Source organism: Pristiophorus japonicus, chromosome 14, assembly GCF_044704955.1.
Source record: "Pristiophorus japonicus isolate sPriJap1 chromosome 14, sPriJap1.hap1, whole genome shotgun sequence".
In the NCBI taxonomy this organism is placed as follows: Eukaryota; Metazoa; Chordata; class Chondrichthyes; family Pristiophoridae; genus Pristiophorus; species Pristiophorus japonicus.
In genome coordinates, this window is record NC_091990.1 from 35875762 (window position 1) to 35895857 (window position 20096).

Below are 20096 nucleotides of genomic sequence, written 5' to 3' on the forward strand. Positions count from 1 at the left end.
GGGGGGAGGGAAACAGTAAAAGGGAATATTATTTGAATGGGGAGAAATTACAACATGCTGCGGTGCAGAGGGACCTGGGGGTCCTTGTGCATGAAACTCTTTGAGTTTACCTGAAAAAAAACACAAACATTAAACCGTGCCACCCGCCCTGGATGACACAGCAGACATTTACAAGGCCCTTTTTTTTTGTGTTTTTCTTTTTTTTTGGGGCGCTAAAATCACATTTTTCCAAGTGCCCCCTATAAAAGGGGAGGGGGACACTAAAAGCACCGGCAATTAAAACAAATTAAACTTTAAAACGTAAAATCAAATTAAAATTTGGTTGCCGGGCGTGATGATGCACACCAGTCCCTCCGGTGCCCACCTCTCGCGGAAGGCCGCGAGCGTACCGGTGGACACCGCGTGCTCCATCTCCAAGGACACCCTGGACCGGATGTAAGAGCGGAAGAGAGGCAGGCAGTCAGGTTGAACGACCCCCTCGACCGCCCGCTGCCTGGACCGGCTGATGGCACCCTTGGCCGTGCCCAGGAGCAGTCCTACGAGGAGGCCTTCGGACCTACCCGCTCCCCTCCGCACAGGGTGCCCAAAGATCAGGAGAGTGGGACTGAAGTGCAGCCAGAATTTCAGGAGCAGCCCCTTCAAATAGTGGAACAGGGACTGCAACCTCGTGCACTCAATAAAAACATGGAACACGGACTCCTCCAGACTGCAGAAAATGCAGGCGGCCTGGGAGTCCGTGAACCGGCTTAAAAATTTATTGCACGGCACTGCTCCGTGCACCACCCTCCAGGCCAAGTCCCCGATGAATAGTGGGAGGACCCCTGCGTAGAGTGCCCTCCATCGGGGACCCCTGCCTCCTCCGGATGGCAGGATGGTACGCCATGATGTGTCCGGACGACAGGCGAGGATGGCAAAGTTGAGAGTGTGCAGGAGCAGCCCGTACAGGAAACCCCTCCGCGCGGAACTGAAAGGCACGGAGGGGATTTCCCCGAGGCGGCTCAAGTTGTGAGGCGCCGGCTCCTTGTGCATGAATCCCAAAAAGTTAGTTTGCAGGTGCAGCAGGTAATCAGGAAGGTGAATGGAATGTTGGCCTTCATTGCGAGAGGGATGGAGTACAAAAGCAGGGAGGTCCTGCTGCAACTGTATAGGGTATTGGTAAGACCGCACCTGAAGTACTGCGTGCAGTTTTGGTCACCTTACTTAAGGAAGGATATACTGGCTTTGGAGGAGGTACAGAGACGATTTACTAGGCTGATTCCGGAGATGAGGGGGTTACCTTATGATAGATTGAGTAGATTGGGTCTTTACTCGTTGGAGTTCAGAAGGATGAGGGGTGATCTTATAGAAACATTTAAAATAATGAAAGGGATAGACAAGATAGAGACAGAGAGGTTGTTTCCACTGGTCGAGGAGACTAGAACTAGGGAGCACAGCCTCAAAATACGGGGGTGTCAATTTAAAACCGAGTTGAGAAGGAATTTCTTCTCCCAGAGGGTTGTAAATCTGTGGAATTCTCTGCCCAAGGAAGCAGTTGAGGCTAGCTCATTGAATGTATTCAAGTCACAGATAGATAGATTTTTAACCAATAAGGGAATTAAGGGTTACGGGGAGCGGGCGGGTAAGTGGAGCTGAGTCCACGGCCATATCAGCCATGATCTGGTTGAATGGCGGAGCAGGCTCGAGGGGCTAGATGGCCTACTCCTGTTCCTAATTCTTATGTTATGTTCTTAAAGAAGGATATACTTGCATTGGAGGCTGTTCAGAGAAGTTGATTCTGGAGATGAGGAGGTTGACTTATGAAGACAGGTTGGACCTATACTCATTGGAGTTCAGAAGAATAAACCGTGATCTTATCGAAACATATAAGATAATGAGGGGGCTCGACAAGGTGGATGCAGAGAGGATATTTCCACTCATAGGTGAAACTAAAACTAGGGGGCATAATCTCAGAATAAAGGGCCGCCCATTTAAAAGTGAAATGAGATGGAATTTCTTTGCTGAGAGTTGTAAATCTGTGTTATTCTCTGCCCCAGAGAGCTGTGGAGGCTAGGTCATTGAATATATTTAAGGCGGAGATAGGCATATTTTTGAGAGATAAGGGAATAAAGGGTTATGGGGAGCGGGCAGGGAAGTGAGTCCATGATCAGATCAGCCATGATCTTAAATGGTGGAGCAGGCTCGAGGGGCCGTATGGCCTACTCCTGCTCCTATTTCTTATGTTCTTGTGTTCTGATGTGTGTTACCGAGTGAGCCATGGCTGTCACTGAAGTATGGCAACTTCACGCCGTTCAATGTATTCGAATGGTGAATCTCAGTGAGATACAGTTTTCGCTCAGCTTTTGGAGGAACAGGGCACCTCGTACAGCAACTTTGCGATTTCTGCATTTAACTCTGCATGTGCGCCTGTCGGAAGTTGCTGTCCGGTGAGCGCAGATTGCCTCCCCACTATTTCTACCTCAATCTGGCCCATTGGATGAGCCCATCTACACGTTTACATTACAGCACTTCTAAACTCTTCTGGGGATGAAAGTATCCCCTGAGAGGTGATTTCCCTTCTTTCAATTTAAAGTCTCAACAGGCCTAGCATCCCACTGGGTAAGGATGTTACCTGCCCTCCATGCAGTTCTTAATCTAGTGGATGGATGAGGGAAGATGGCCTGGTGGTGACTCTGTCTCCATTCCATTTTCCATTCTTCATTCAGTGCTTCCCCACACCAGCATGGCTGAAGTTGATAACTTAGTTAAGTGGATGATCCAGCCTGCTCCTACCACTTGTGTCTGTGCTCCATATCACAGCATTATCATTCTACCCCATTTGGAAAACGTCAACATGAGAATAAGTGCTATTCAGCATGGCTTACACTGGCAAGACATGTTTGTATCAAGAGTGCTGTAAATAGAAAGAAAGAACTTGCATTTATATAGCGCCTTTCATAACCTCAGGACATCCCAAAGCGCTTCACAGCTAATGAAGTCGAGTCACTGTTGTAATGTAGGAAATGTGGCAGCCAATGTGCGCATAGCAAGATCGCACAAACAGCAATGTGATAATGTTCAGATATGATTTGAGGGCTAAATATCGGAGTGACTATTTGCAACAATTTTTTTGTGTCCTTCTGCGCATGGACTCTGCCCCACCCACCCCCACCCCTGTCTTTTGCGTATGTGCACTGCAATATTCGAGGAAGCGGGAAGTGCGGCCGAACCATCGCTGCTGGAGCTGCCTCTTGGGCTTTAGAGTTCTCTCCAGGACTTTGGCCTAAAATATCGCTGTGATTATTTACACTAACATTTTCGCAGCCTTCTGAAAGAGAAAAGAAATCTGAGGTGGGAGGGGGCAGAGGGGGCAAAGCGAGATTAGAGAGAGAGTAAATGGGGAGCTAAGGGAGGGGAAGGGGGGTATAAAGGGAGGGGGTGGGGAGGGAAAGATATAAGGGAAGGGAGTGGGGGAGGGAGGGAAAGGAGGGGTAGGGAAAGATATAAAGGGGGGGGGGGGGCGGAGGCAAGAGTGAGAGACTTGAGGTCCGAGGGGAGAGAGGGAATTCAGGGATGACTGATCACGTTCTTTCAACCCCAGCCCCTTTACACCCACACCACATTTACACCCACACCACATTCCCCGTCTCCCACCCCTACACCTGGTTGATTTCTCGGAAAGCTCGGTGCATGTGTGACAAGTGACATCATTGGAATGGACGAAATCTGGAAATCACAAGACTGTCATCGTTAACAGGCTTATTGGGTATGAAGTGAATAATCAGTGACCCACACACACAATGCCCCATCTATGGTGGGTGGGGAGGGAGGGTAAGGTCAGGATCTCGTTTGGAGAAGGTTATGAATCCGTGTGGAGGATCCTGCGCAGGGGTGCAGGTCAGGAACCTTTTGGGGGGGGGGGGCCGTGGGAGGAGGGAGGAGGTCAGGCATTTGATCTCTGGGTGCCCCCCCCCCACCCAAAGACTTGGGGAGTGAGGTGGGGGGGGTAGAGAAGAAAGGCCAAAAACTTGGGGAAGTCAGGGGGGGAGGGGGAGATCAGCCACTTAGGTGATGGGGGCAGGAATTGTTTGCGCGGGGGGGGTAGGAGAAGGTCTTAACCTGTGAGAGTAAGCCCTGTCTGTTCCAAGTGAGCTCTATTCTGTCTGGAGTCGGCAGTCAGAATGGCTCAAATTACACTTTGCAAAGTTACTGATTATGTAGGCAGGGCGGTTCTAATTACATATTCCAGAGAAACTGCTGGGTGTGTCTTATCCTCCAAGGGGACCAATCAGAGCATTTTGCTGTTGCAAATAAACACGTCCGATAAATATTGTACAGGACACTGGGGGGGGGAAAACTCCTTTGAATAGTGCCATGGGATCTTTTGCGTCCACCTGAGCAGGCTGATTGGCCCTCAGTTTAAAATCTCGTCTGAAAGACACCACCTCTCTCAGTACTGCACTGGTGTGTCGGCCTGAATTATGTGCTCAAGACTGCAGAGTGGGACTTTAACCCACATCCTACTGACTCAGAGCTGAGAGTTCCACCACTGAGCCACAGCTGACACCTAATGAAATGTGTTTTTATTGTGATATAATCTTGGCACTCTATAAATAGGATGTAGGTGTAGAGACACAGTTGATACTACAGGGACGAATAATACATTCAGAAATGACATAGAAACATAGAAAATAGGTGCAGGAGTAGGCCATTCGGCCCTTCGAGCCTGCACCGCCATTCAACAAGATCATGGCTGATCATCCACCCCAGCAAACCCCCCCTCCGGTGCTGTGGTCAGTTTGCTCATCCTCCCTGCAGCCCCTGCTCTCGTCCACATAGGGAGCAAGACCAAGAAACAAAAAAACACATGACGGTCTTAATTTTATGTCTCCTTCAATGCCCTATGATTGAAAGATATTTCATCTCGCTTTTGTAGTTGGTAATCTTTGGTGGTAAAATTTTATGTAACTTTTATAACCGGGGGTGGGGGAGATTACAAAAAAATCTGCAACAAAACTTTTATTTTTTCCACTAAAATGACAATGTTGTTTTAGCCCATATAGGCAGAAAGAGCAGAAACATTTATTTGTCTCCCTGTTAGTGTATTTCTAATTTTAAAAATAACAGATGTGAATGTTTTTTCATAAATGTTAACATCTAGTATCTGAAATGAACAATGAAACTCCCTGATGGCACAGTCACTTTCCAGGCTGGTGCATTAAGAATGAGCATTTATGTAAAGTCCCAGAGTACTGGAAGTGCTTTTGGAGCCGAACTCTGGCACAGCAAGAACATTCTTTTCTTGTTGAATTGGTTTATTTTGATGGTATAATCAAGTGGTGCTCATACCCAGATATGTGTGTTATATGATGGGCAATATGCTCTGAGGATTAATATTTTTTAATGTTTTGTGTTTTTTGACTAGCTTTTGAAGACCTTGAAGCGTTTGAATGAACTTCCTATCACTGTGGATATTTTAGCGGTAAGTTAGGATCACTTGATTTTGAGTGGGAGAAGATGATGGTTTAGGAAGCCGAAGACCATGTTGGTCCCAAAGTTTGAATCCTATGGCAGCTGCCAATCCAATTCAGCATCGCACAATTAGAGTTTTCTTTCTACAGTATAAACTGTTCCATCCTTTGCATTGGAGGTTTGAGTCGTGGATCTTTGCTCTTACAACCGCTTACGTGTTGCTTGAATATGTAAAATCATATTCCCAGGATTCTGCAATTAAATGAAACTGCACTGGTAGGTTAAAGGCAATGGCCCGGATTTTGCAGTCAGCGACAATGGAACGGCACTCGCTGTTCACCACGCTGGCGAAGTATTGAGCAGGGTCTTGCTCTAATCCAGTATCTGATCCAGTGCGGCGCCCTCTACAGGGAATCTGCGAGCAGGGCAAAAAGACAGCGAAAAGCTTCAACCAATCAGATTGAAGAATTCTCACTGAACCACGCAGAGTCGAAAGCAGGAGGTATATATATTAGATTTAAATCGTATACAAGAAGCAAAATAAAGATTGGAAAAGACATGGGATTAAGAGAGAGATGAGTGATGGACAGAAAAAGTATTTAAAAAAAAAAAAAATTATTAATTTAAAATAAATCTCCAACACTAATTAACTTTTGAAGACTGAGACTCCACACTTATAAAATTAAATTTTCAGGGCCAGCCAGGCTGTTTGGCAGCAATGACCACATATCATGCCGTTAAGAATTCACTTACTCCTGAATGCACCAACCCTAAGTTTATCTGGAGTCTTGTGGGGAACGAGTGGGCAAGTACCTCCACCACGCCATTGCATTGATTTCAGTGTCGAGTCTATCAGGGATGTTCCGTTATAGCACTGCCTGTGAAGGAGCAGGGTATCTCTGACAGCGATTTCCGCATATAACTGCGCGCATGTGAATGCTGGAAGTTGCTGCCGATTTGCTCCATAATAACGGTGAGTGCTGTTAACCTCCCCGTTATTTGTATCACAAGATCCGGGCCATTCTGTTGGCATTTGTTTAAAATGGGCAGGAAAGATGTACTACTGGTTCAGTGTACTGAGGGAGAACACTTTCTTCAGATGAAGACTTGTTGTCCTTATGAAAAGAAATAAAGATGTCTAATGAGAAAAATACCAATTTTTTTTTTAACTTTTCTTGCGAAAATCGCATCTGTCCAGAGACAATTGAAGTGAAACTATTCGAAGTAACACATGAAAGATTTTGCCCCTATTTGCTCATTCAATAAGGAAGCCATGGCAATATAAAATAATGATCTATTGTGATCCGTATCGTGTACATGATTTAAAAAAAAACTTTCTGTAACAATATATTGGCCCACAAATTGCGGTCGGAGGCTTCCTGCAGGCGGACGCCTCCGACCAAATTTCTTTTTAACGAAAGTACCTGGTGGTCCCGGAGGAATGTAGACTTGCGGTCCGAGGCCTCCATTAGCAGTCCAGCGTAGGGGCTCACGTGTTCCATTAGTGTATGTGGAGCACGGGATCACGTTGGCCGGACCAACCAATTAAAATGGAGTATTCCTATTCACAATAATGCTGATGCCCGTTTGTACGGAGATCACTATTTCTATGAATGGGGATACCCCAAAAAAACACACTTTTAAATAAATAAGCAAAACATTTCATGTGTAAAATTAATTGAAATTGAATTTAATTTTTTTGACAAAAATTGATTTTTTTAAAATATGTTTTAATAGAGGTAAAAATACACTTACCTTAATGGACAGGGTTTTTAATACAAAACTTATTGATCATTTTATATTTCTATCTTACCAGGCGAAAGAGCTTGAAGGCTATTCGCTGAGCAGGAGTTGGGCAATTAGCCCAATTCTCTGCCCATGAATGTCCTTCTCCTAGGGATGTGTGCGATCTGTCAAGACATTTGGACAGTTCGCAAATGCCGGTTCTCGGTGCATGAGAACCGGCACTTGCGAGGCCTTTTCAGGCGTGTACGCATATCGTACGCATCTGGAGAGACTGCGATTTCAGGAGCATTAATTGTAAGCAACAGAAGCAGTAGTTGTCAGTAAGACAACTGACAACTCGTATCCTTTATTTTGACAAATGGTAGGATTAATGGAATTTCAGAATCATTATCGGTGCGTGTATATATAGAGTTTATGAGGCCTAATGATACACTTATGGGCCCCAAGTTTCCACACACTACAAAACGGGCGCCCCTCTGAGCTGGGCGCCCGTTTTTCGCGCCGAAAACGGCGCCTGAAAAAAACCCCGCGATTCTGGAGCGCCCTGCAGCTCCATGGCAGCTTGGCGCGGCGCCATGGGGCCGGAGCCTACCACTCACGCCGATTTTGTAAGTGGGACGGGGCGGGTACCATTTAAATTAATTTTTTTCGTGCCGGCAACCCTGCGCGTGCGCGTTGGAGTGTTCGCGCACGCGCAGTGTGAAGGAAACATTGGCATTCGGCCATTTTTGTAGTTCTTTGTAGCTGTTTAATTTTTTTAAATTTTTTAATAAAAGCACAATGCCCTTCTATGATCAGCACTGAGGCTTCTTGCAGCAGTGAGAAGGCTGCAGGAAGCCTCAGAAGTTGAGGCAGCCGTTTCCCGATGGCCTCCCCCCCCCCCCCCCCCCCCTCCTGCCGTCGGGAATGGCTGCCTCAACTTCTGAGGCTTCCTGCAGCCTTCTGACTGCCTCCTCCCCCCACTCCCCCCCCCCCCCCCCCCCCCCCCCCCCGCTGCGGTCGGTCGGGCCCTCACTCCTTCCCTCCCTGCCGTCGGGAACAGCTGCCTCAACTTGTGAGGCTTCCTGCAGCATTCTCCCTGCCTGAAGCACTTTCACACAGGTAGGAAGATGGTTTATTTAATCTTTTCTTTGCTTATAAATGTTTATTCAGGTTGGATTTATTTGTATAAGTATAAATAAGGATTTATTGTAGAATTTAATGATTTCCCTTCCCCCCCCCCCCACCTCGTTCCGGACGCCTAATTTGTAACCTGCACCTGATTTTTTAAATGTGTAGACAAGGTTTTTTCAGGCATACAAAAATCTTCACTTGCTCCATTCTAAGTTAGTTTGGAGTACGTTTTCACTGTGGAAACTTTGAAATCAGGCGTCAGTGGCCGGACACGCCCCCTTTTTGAAGAAAAAATTCTGTTCCAAAGTGAAACTGTTCTAACTGCAGAAAAAAAAAATGTGGAGAATTACGATTTCTAAGATAGTCCGTTCTCCACCAGTTGCTCCTAAAAATCAGGAGAAAATCATGTGGAAACTTGGGGCCATTGGGCCCAAGTTTGCCCAGGAGATGCTCCGTTTTTTTTTGGAGCAACTAGATTTTTTTTGGAGTATCTTAAAAATCCCAATTCTGCCCATTTAATTTGCTCCAGTGTAAGTGAGTTAGTTAGATTTTTCTTTTTAGTTTAGTTTTTTTTTCCAAAAGGGGGTGTTACCAGCCACTTGCGCCTGTTTTGGCCATTTAAACAAGTTTAGACAGCTAAAAGTTACTCCAAACTGACTTCGGCCAGCATATTTGGCCACTTCTGTCCGCACAAAAAAACCTTGCGGTGAGCTAAGAAATCAGCCCAGGTAAGTACATTTAAAGCACCAAAAACAAATAAAAAATACAAGGAAGCTGAGAAGACCTGCACCTAGCACCAAGACTTACAAAGCACTAAACAACTAGGTTAGAAATGGATTGGTAAACTAGCAAATACATTATAGCACGTCCTGTAAATAAGAGTTTTAGCCAAACTATTTTATAGAATTCCTTTTGAAAGCCGATGAAGAGTAAACTTGAATGTAAATCAAACAAGAATTTAGGACCACAATCAAACAATCAATAAATAACTAAACAAATAAAAAATAGAAGTCCTACCTTCAGCAAAGCTTTACTGCAGAAAAACACTAGCAGCTGGGTACTGTTGCACAGAGTCCATACCGTGTCCTGCCCAGCTGCCGGCCAAATGGACAGTCCGGCTGGCGGGTGGGAGGGAGGAACCACCAGTGGCAGGAGACTGCAGCCTGGGACCCTTGGGTTTTGTCCCCAGTACTGGGAAGGGAGCATCAGCCCTGGTCGGTCGGCAATTAGAAAGGCTGGAGGGATGCCGTTAATTGGGAGACCTGGGGTGGGGTGGAGTGGAGTGGAGTGGAGTGGGGTGGGGGGGGGGAGGCGGGGAGGAGAGGCAGGGAGGCCTGTGAGCAGGCGGGGTGGGGTGGGGGGGCAGGGCCTCCACGTCCCTGGCCATGCCAGGTTCTTTGACCGATTTTGGCCTCGACACACCTCCCCGGTCGGGTGGGTAGGCCTGATGCTCCAGACCACAGCTGGCATCCACTATCGGGAGGGGAGCTGACATAGGGAAGGGTGGGGGAAGGCATGTCAGATCGTGGGGGGAGTCGGCTGATTACAGACGTCTGATCACGGGTGGTTTACAGGTAAGCCTGGTGGGCACGCCTGCTCCTCCTGACCCACAAGCAGTGCTGGAAAAACACTTAACCTGTTTCATCCATCCGATCTCCTCTCCCTTCAGCAGCTGGGTTTCCCAGGTCAATGTGTGTGTGGCCGGATAAGGCAGCGGGTCGCCGATGAGAGAGTCCATTCAACCAGGGCTCGAGGCGGCGTGCTTCGGGCCCTTCCCACACAGCCTGCAGAGATTGTGAGGGCGAGGAGCTACTGCACATGCGCGCACACTCTTGCACGCATGTGCAGAGGTCCCGGCACTGTTTTCAGCGCCGGGACCTGGCTCCGCCACTCCAAGGGCCTGCAACGTTCCAGCAGCGGGGAGAATACCGAGAAGTTTTAGGCACGGTTTTTCTTCTACAAAGTCGGGTGCGCTGTTCTAAGCAGGGGGGGGGGGGGGGCAAACTTGGGCCCATTGTGTCTGTCACGATCACAATTTTCTTCTTTTTAAAGTTCTCTCAGCTAGCTTTCTCTCCTCCCTCTGCTCCTGAAAGTGTGGGAATTATGGCTAATTTACCTTTCCATAATCCAATGCACCAAGGCTAACTGTAGTGCATCCCAATTGCTGCCCCTGCCCGAGATTAGCAGAAACCTGTGCTGCTTATACTTCAGACTTTTTTTGTTCCTGCATCCTACCGGTCAATCTGTTGGTCTGTCCTTAATTCTTTTCTTAAGGTTTAAGTTATCCCTATGTAATGGGAATGTGCAAGTTAGCTGTGCGGAATTTTTAATTAAAAAAAATTAAAAATCTGGGATATCTTGCTCCCATCTCTCGAGGCAACTTTCTGTTCATCAAGGAATAGATGATTTATTCCCAAGCTTCTTTGCATACAACTACTGATTCTCCTGTCCTGGATGAGCCTCAGTTTCCTCATTCAACATTGTTTTTCCCTGCCAAACAAACTCCATTCCTTCATCACCGATTCCATCCCCCTCCCCGATCACTGTCTCAGGCTGAACCAGACCGCTCGCAAACTCTGTATCCTGAGCTTAGCTTCCGACCTTGTATCCTTTCCATCACAAAGACTGCCATTCTCCCATCTCCGCTCCTGCATCAGCCCACCTGCTGCTGAAATCCGCATCCATGTTTTTGCATTTTGTCCATCCATACTTGACACTTCCAATGTTCTCTTGGTCGGCCTCCTACACTCCACCCTCCATAAACTTGAGCTCATCCGAAACTCTGCTGTCTGTATCCTAACCCACACCACACCACATCCTGTTCACCATCACCCCTGTGCTCGCTGACCTACATTTGCTCCAGCAGCAGCTCAAATTTAAAATTCCTATTCTTGTATTCAAATTCCTTCATGGCCTCGTCCTCCTTCTGTAACTTCTTTCAGCCCTACAACCCTCCAAGAACTTTGCATTCCTTTAACTCCGGTCTCTTGCGCATCACCCACTCCCTTCGCCGTACCATTGGCTACCGTACCGTTAGCTGCCTAGGCTCTAAGCTCTGGAATTCTCTCTTTTCCTCCCCCCCCCCCCCCCCCCCCCCCCTCTTCTTGCCTCTCCAACTCTCTCTCCTCCATCTCAAAGACCCTTTTTAAAACCTACCTCTTCGACCAAGCTTTTAGTCACTGGCCTAATATAAACTACATAAGCACTCCGTGATGGCTCTATCTTTGATATTAATTTCCTCTCTCCAAGTAGCAACTAATGGCTGGTAGTTTGGGGAACAATATTCTCATCTCGCCACTTTTCACATTGAAGCTGTAATGAATTATGCCACCCAGTAAATGTTTTAACAAGAATGGATTATTACAGCAAAGTCACAAGGGAAAACGTGCAACAGAATTCTTTCAGTGGCAGTGTGCTGAATAATCAACGACTGTTAAATGCACCACATCATATTTTTGTTATTTAGCGTTGAGTATAGTCTGGTTCTCCAAACTGATTTGGAGTGTGTTAGTGAGGATTTTGAGGTTGTGCCGAATTCACAAGCTGAAGAAATTTGTTTCATTATTATTGCTTTTCTTTCTGTAAACAGGATACAGGAATAGGGAAAACCGTGAATGGATTCAGGAAGCATGATGTGGTTGGAGAGTGTGCTAAGAACCTAGTCTCAAAGTGGAAGAAACTGGTACCCCAGGAAGTAGAACGGTATTGTTTTGCCAACCATCTCTGCTTAAATAGTGAAAGCTGTTATTGCATGCTGTACATGCATATTTTCCTTGAACATGCATATTTTACTGTATAATCCAATTCTGGAAGTTGGGTTAGGAGGGGGAAAGGATTATCTTGTGTTATGATACATAAAAAGCCAATGTTCACACCTCTTCCCTAAATATGGCAGTTTGAAATGTGGAAGTTGTCATTTTCAATTAACCCCAACCTCTTCAAATAGTAAATTAGATAAAATCTTACTTCTACCAGTTTTGTGACTGGAGATTCATCATTGTTTTTTTATTGCTGAATCTGGTTTAGATAATAAAATAAAGAAAATGGCATCCCAAACCAAGGTGATCAGGAATCCAAGCTTCCGGGTGATCAAATTTCAGTTGAAACAATACTGGGTCTCCCACGAACATTCTTAAAGTCTTTTAGGGTGTTGAAGATGGGCAGAAGTAATGCCGTGTCTCGCAGTCCCATGGACACCGAATAATGTAGAACATCATTGTGATGCGAGCTGAAGGTTCATAGAATCAGCAGTCGGAAAAGTAACTGCCAAAAGTAGTTCCCCTTCTCCTCCGTCCCCCCAGAATAAGTCGGTGACAGGAGCGTGGCATTATCCTCCATACTTTTCAGGATTAGAAGCCTGAACTATGGCTCTTCTGTTTCTGGTAAGTTTGTCAAAATATCATGCATTCTGTATCAATATAATAGTTGCAATTCATGTTAACTTGCATAAGTTAACTTTACATGAGTTGGATAGACAGATTATCTTTAGTCCAAATACATTGTTACATTGCCCTACCATTTTGGAGTCTCCTTTCTCCTACAAACCATAAACTCTCCAACTCTCAGAACTCACTCTTTTATGCTCAGCTGGCTAGTAAAAGTCTCCTCACCATGCCCCCCCCCCCTAAAATTGTCAAACCCAGCTTCTTAAAGGTGAGGTTTCTTAAAGGGCCATACCCTTACTCGGGATTGGGGGTGGGGGGGCGGTGGATGGGGAGAATTAGAGTCCTCATCAGCCTGTGGCTGACATACCGGCCCTCAATGCTGAGGGAAGGAAGTGCTTTAATTAGATTGGGGAGGAATATAAAGATTAATGTTTAATTTACTTTCTCTAGCTTGTGTAAATCTTTTGTTATTGGGCTCAGTAGTGATTTATAGAAACATAGAAACATAGAAAATAGGTGCAGGAGTAGGCCATTCAACCCTTCTAGTGTGCACCGCCATTCAATGAGTTCATGGCTGAACATGCAACTTCAGTACCCCCTTCCTGCTTTCTCGCCATACCCCTTGATCCCCCTAGTAGCAAGGACTTCATCTAACTCCCTTTTGAATATATTTAGTGAATTGGCCTCGACTACTTTCTGTGGTAGAGAATTCCACAGGTTCACCACTCTCTGGGTGAAGAAGTTTCTCCTCATCTCGGCCCTAAATGGCTTACCCCTTATCCTTAGACTGTGACTCCTGTTTCTGGACTTCCCCAACATTGGGAATATTCTTCCTGCATGTAACCTGTCTAAACACGTCAGAATTTTAAACGTTTCTATGAGGTCCCCTCTCATTCTTCTGAACTCCAGTGAATACAAGCCCAGTTGATCCAGTCTTTCTTGATAGGTCAGTCCCACCATCCCGGGAATCAGTCTGGTGAATCTTCGCTGCACTTCCTCAATAGCAAGAATGTCCTTCCTCAAGTTAGGAGACCAAAACTGTACACAATACTCCAGGTGTGGCCTCACCAAGGCCCTGTACAACTGTAGCAACACCTCCCTGCCCTGTACTCAAATCCCCTCGCTATGAAGGCCAACATGCCATTTGCTTTCTTAACCGCCTGCTGTACCTGCATGCCAACCTTCAATGACTGATGTACCATGACACCCAGGTCTCGTTGCACCTCCCCTTTTCCTAATCTGTCACCATTCAGATAATAGTCTGTCTCTCTGTCTTGTCTTTCAGTCATCGAAGCATAGAATTTTACAGTAGAAGGAAACCATTTGACATTGTTTGCCTGTGCTGGCTTTCAAATAGCTATTCTCTTAGCTCTCCTTGTGAACATGCATATTCCTTGTACGCAAGACTAGACCGTGTCTGTTGGCAGGTTTGACAGTGGGAGCTCACAGCTGATTCAGATGCCTATATGAAACATCCACAAATGGATACTTTCTAGTATATATCACTGGTTAGTGATCAGGGGTTCTGTCTGATTTTATTTATTTTTCCTTCTACCAAGCACAGGGATCAATTGTTGTCCCTTCTAGCTGACAGAGACCACAGATTGGACCTGTGACCTTCCTGATTTGTATGGCTCAATTCCACACTGGGCAGTGCTTCTACCTGCTGTCCCATTGGGAAGAACTTGAGTGTTCTTATCCAAAATAGAGTCCTTTCTCTCTTGTGTAAGCACTGCAACAATGTCAATTGCAATCTTTCTATGGCCTATCATTAATTGTATGTTTGTTTTTATTCAGATCCACCAATGCACTAGAAGAACGGGAATTTGGTAATCATAAAGGGGTCTCTAAAAAGAGACATCAGGACCTTTCTCCAGAAGAAGATTATAGACAGACATTCCAGACCCCTCATAGAGAGTCCTATGAACCAAGTTATGAACATATTCACGAGAAAGGGAGACGCTCACTAGAGAGCGAAAAATCTTGCAAATCTGGTAGCCATGGCTACCAGCCTTCAAAATCCAATTTTAAAGAGGAGGCGGAGAGATGGACTAAATCTCCTCCTGCGGAGGATTATGATGATGAGATTGACTATTCTGATGAAGATGCTGAGCAATCTATGCAGCCACCTAAAAGCTTCCACAAAGCTCACCGGGACCATCACAGCTCACGAATAGACATGAACACCGGGCGTGACAAGGAGCACAAGTCTTCACACAAGGAAAAGCAGCATTCATTTACAAAAGACGAAGAAAAGTATAAATTATCCTCTCCTCAAATGCAAGATAAAATGAACAAATCTTCTTCAAAGGAACAGCATAATCACAGGGACCGAGGAGAGTTTGCATCAATAAGTTCCAGTCACAAGAAACCTAGGCCGCAACCTGAGGAGACTTTAGATGACGCAAAATATAAGCATAGAGACTCAGACAAGCGGAAATCTGATCGTGAAGAGCCGAAAAGTACATTGGACAAACCCAAAGAGAAATCCACATCGAGTAAACCGAAAGAACAGCTAGAGTCAAAAAAATCAAAATCTACAGAAAAAACTCAGTCTGTTTCTATCCGTAAGGACCCTACTACACCAGCAATGGCCGATGACTTTGACGAGCCGACAATGTCATTTGAGTCTTACCTTAGCTATGACCAGCCACAGAAAAAAAAGAAAAAGATAAACAAACCTGTTGTTGAGAAGGTTAAAGTGACTCGTCCAGATAAACCCAAAGGGTCAGCTAAACCTATTTCAAAATCCGGTTCGAGGAACTCTATCTCTTCCGATAGAGAACAGAATGCTGAAGAAAAGAAGAAATCCAAACATGTTGTCGATGTGCCTCGTGTTAAACCCAAAAAGGTAACATTAAATAAGATTATAATTAATAGTAGGGAATAAAAGTATTTTATAGATTGTAGAAGTTTTACAATAGTTTCATTTGTGAGGCCAGGGTGATGTGGTCGGTTAAAATTTGAGTTGAAATCCAACCTGAACTGATGTGACAAAAGTGTCTTCTGTATGCTGGTTGTAAGGCATGCCTGCGTGTGTGTGTGTGTGTGTGTGTGTGTGTAAAATTAAATATGAAGAAATTAAATATCAGCTGTTTTGTGTTACTGGCAAATTGTTGTGTGCATGGGAGAAGGAACTATACGACCGTCAAATGTATTTTAGTTTGGCTGTGAAATGCACAACTTTCAGCAATGAGCCAAAGATATGAGCCAACATCTATAAGGAATAACAACACACTCAAATATCATAGCTTACTATAAAAAGATTATAATCTCTATGTAAATGAGATTTAGCCACCTTAAACCCTAGCCCTGCAGTCAGTTATACATCAAAATTGGAAACACTGACAAGTCCCCAGTAGCATTAAAATGGCAAGAAAGTTGATCAAATTGAATTCTACATTAAGATAAGCTGTCCTCTTCGGAGATTGTGGTATTGACTGTCTTGCAGTGCTAGGTGGAAGTTTATAAGATGCAAAAGACACTGGGAGGAAATTGATTGATTTGTGCCTGGTGCAACAGGAATGTAGGGAATAGGTATATATACATCCAAAATATTTCAGAATAAATGATTCCTCCACATTTTTCATTAAGCTGAAAAGCATGTGTGACTGCTATGAACAGATGATACAAATCCCCTCCAGATTCAACTTGGAAATTTTATTTGAAACAGCCAAATACATGAGCTGACTCCAGCTTGCCCTCCATTTAATGTGGCGAGGAGGAAGCAGGAAGTCCTGTTCCATTGAACCACCTTCAGGGACCTGAGTGTCCAATCACAGACTGACATTGGGAATAGGGTAACTGTCTCACTCTTGGCCGTGGAATGAAATTCAACACTGAGAGTTGAAACATCGAAGCAATGAGAAGAAATTATTTTTGATAATGGAATGGAATTTTATTCCAATACCTACCTAATGAAAAATAGCGGTACCGTCAGTGTCTTCAGCAACGCTTTTTATTTAGTCAAAGACTATTAACTTTAAAAGAGGAGGGAGTCACAAAAGGAAAGGAATAGAAATATAAGCAGTTAAGTATTCAGTTTTACACTCTTATTGGTGCTCCAATATCAGATGTCACTGTGCTGCCCTTCAATTATTGTTTGTAGTTTGCCACTTAAAGACTGAAATTTTCATTTTACTTTTTATTTTCCCCTCCCAACAGATGATGATTGATGTGGTACCTGTGTTACCAGATATCCCGTTGCCACTTATCCAGCCCAACTACAGACCCCTTCCTTCCATGGATATAACACCATTATCACCGCCAAAAAGGAAAGGTGGGTTTGCTCAGATGTCGGCTGGAATCTTGAATATTGCCACTGTATGAGTGAACGGGACTTGGTGCAAGTTGGGATAAATGCTGCAGAGTTTTGGATGAGGTGAAGTTTACGGAGATTGCAATTTTGGAGGCCAGCCAGGAGAGCATTGGAATAGTCGAGGCTAGAGGTAGCAAAAGCATGGATGAGGGTTTCAGTAGCAGATGAGCTGAGGCAGAGACAGGCGATGTTAGAGGTGGAAGTAGGCGATCTTGGTGATGGCGAGTATAGGGGGTCGGAAGCTCATCTCGGGATCAAATAGGACGCCAGGGTTGCAAACAGTCTGGTTCAGCCTTCGACAGTGGCCAGGGAGAAGGATGGAGTCGATGGCTAGGATGCGGAGTTAGTGGCAGGGACTGCAGACAGTAGCTTCAGTCTTACCAATATTTTATTGGAAGAAATTTCTGCTCAGTCAGTACTGGATATTGGGCAAGCAGCATGACCAATCGGAGTGGAGGGGTGGAGAGAGGTGGCTGTGAGCCACATAAAAAGAATCACAATTTTCTTCTGGGGCATGGAGGGGCGGAAGAAGTATTGAAAGAACACAGATCAAGAAGCTAAATTTATGCACTTATTTAACCTTTTCTTCAACAACTCCCTCTGGCTTGGTGGTAAATGCACTGACCACTCTGATTCTGAGCTTTACGGGCATCGAAGAATTCTGGTTCAATCTCTGATCTGTGCTAAATTAGCTGATCTCCATTGGAAGAGCAGCAAGGACATTACCTTTAACCTTGGCCAGCAGTGTAGGGCTACCATCAATCAGACTGTCTAAACAGCACCCACATTAGCCCTCTTCCTGGAAGAAGGATGTATTGAGAAGTGAGACTTTGAAGGGGAGGAAGGATGGAATTCAGCATCCAATGATTTCTCTACCTATTAACTTAGAGGAGTTGTGAGAAGTTTTAATAGTGTAATTAGTATACATCCCGTGGCCGAGGAACTCCTCCCGGAGTCACAGTGCGGATTTCGTCCCCTACGGGGCATAACGGGCATGATTTTTGCAGCATGACGACTACAGGAAAAATGCAGGGAACAGCGCCAGCCCTTGTACATAGCCGCCTTCAACCTTCCAAAGGCCTTTGACACTGTCAACCGCGAGGGTCTATGGAGCATCCTCCTCCGTTTCAGATGCCGGCAAAAGTTTTTCACCATCCTCCGCCTGCTCCACGACGACATGCAGGCCGTGATCCTTGCCAACGGATCCATCACAGACCCAATCCACATCCAGACCGGGGTCAAACAGGGCCGCGTCATCGTCCCAACCCTCTTAATCTTTCTCGCCGCCATGCTCCACCTCAGTCAACAAGCTCCCCGTTGGAGTGGAACTAAACTACAGAACCAGTGGGAAGCTGTTCAACCTGCGCCATCTCCAGGCCAGATCCAGGGCGACCCCAACCTCTGTCGACGATGCCTGCGTCTGCACACGTACAGAGGCTGCACTCCAGGACATAGTCGACGTATTTACTGAGGCATACGAAAGCATGGGCCTTATGCTAAACATCCGTAAGACAGAGGTCCTCCACCAGTCTGTCCTCACTGCACAGCACTACCCCCCCAGTCATCAAGATCTGCGGCGCGGCCCTGGACACCGTGGACCACTTCTCGTATCTCGGGAGCTTCCCATCAACAAGAGCAGGCATCGACGACGAGATCCAACACCGCCTCCAGTGCGCCAGTGCAGTCTTTGGCCGCCTGGGGAAAAGAGTGTTTGAAGACCAAGCCCTCAAAACTGCCACCAAGCTCATGGTCTACAGGGCTGTAGTAATACCTGCCCTCCTGTATGGCTGAGAGAGACATGGACTATGTACAATAGACACCTCGAGTTGCTGGAGAAATATCACCACCGATGTGTCCGCAAGATCCTACAATGTGCACCAACATCAGCTTCCTCATTCAGGCTAACATCCCCAGCATTGAAGCACTGACCACGCTCTAACAGTTACGCTGGGCAGACCACATAGTCCACATGCCAGACATGAGACTCCCAAAGCAAGTGATTCACTCGGAGCTCCCTCACGGCAGCAGAAACGCTACAAGGACACCCTGATGAAGCCTCCCTGATAAAGTGCGACATCCCCACTGACAGCTGGGAGTCCCTGGCCCAAGACTGCCCTAAGTGGAGGAAGTGCATCCGAGAGGGCGCTGAGCACCTCGAGTCTCAATGCCGAGAGCATGCAGAAATCAAGCACCGACAGTGGAAAGAGATGAAGCAAACCAGTCTCACTCATCCCTTCCCTCCCCCCGATGAATATCTGTCCCACCTGTGACGGAGTCTGTGACTCTTGTATTGGAATGTTCATCCACCAAATAACTCACTTCAAGAGTGGAAGCAAGTCTTCCTCGATTCTGAGGGACTGCCTATGATGATGTTGTTGGGGGAGCGAGGGAAGAGTTGAGGAAAGGACAAAAATACGGTAAAGAAATTCCCAACCAGAACAACCAACTTGTAGTCATAAATTGGCCAGAAAAAGCAGCAAACCTGAGGAGCGGGAGAAATTTAGAATTCAGCAGAGGAAGACAAAGGGTTTAATTAGGAGGGGGAAAATAGAGTATGAGAAGAAGCTTGCTGGGAACATAAAAATGACTGCAAAAGCTTCTATAGATATGTGAAGAGAAAAAGATTAGTGAAGACAAACGTAGGTCCCTTCAAGTCAGAATTTATAATGGGGAACAAAGAAATGGCAGACCAATTGAACAAATATTTTGGTTCTGTCTTCACGAAGGAAGACACAAATAACCTTCCGGGAAATACTAGGGGACAGAGGGTCTAATGAGAAGGAGGAACTGAAGAAATCCTTATTAGGCTGGAAATTGTGTTAGGGAAATTGATGGGATTGAAGGCCGATAAATCCCCAGGGCCTGATAATCTGCATCCCACAGTACTTAGGAAATGGCCCTAGAAATAGTGGATGCATTGGTGATCATTTTCCAGCAGTCTATCGACTCTGGATCAGTTCCTATGGACTGGAGGGTAGCTAATGTAACCCCACTTTTTAAGAAAGGAGGGAGAGAGAAAACGGGGAATTACAAACCGGTTAGCCTGACATCAGTGGTGGGGAAAATGTTGGAATCAATTATTAAAG

General features: G+C 45.7%; 1 protein-coding gene across 2 annotated transcripts in view; it reads left to right on the forward strand.

Annotated features, from left to right (window-relative positions):
• The window catches only part of eloa (elongin A), a 78170-nt gene that overhangs the window by 29797 nt on the left and 28277 nt on the right, over positions 1-20096 (forward strand). For both annotated transcript variants that reach the window (XM_070899146.1, XM_070899147.1), the window contains exons 2-5: positions 5402-5458; positions 11897-12009; positions 14490-15543; positions 16857-16971. In XM_070899146.1, the coding sequence (XP_070755247.1) occupies positions 5402-5458; positions 11897-12009; positions 14490-15543; positions 16857-16971 (1339 nt within the window). The remainder of the gene's footprint in view (positions 1-5401; positions 5459-11896; positions 12010-14489; positions 15544-16856; positions 16972-20096) is intronic.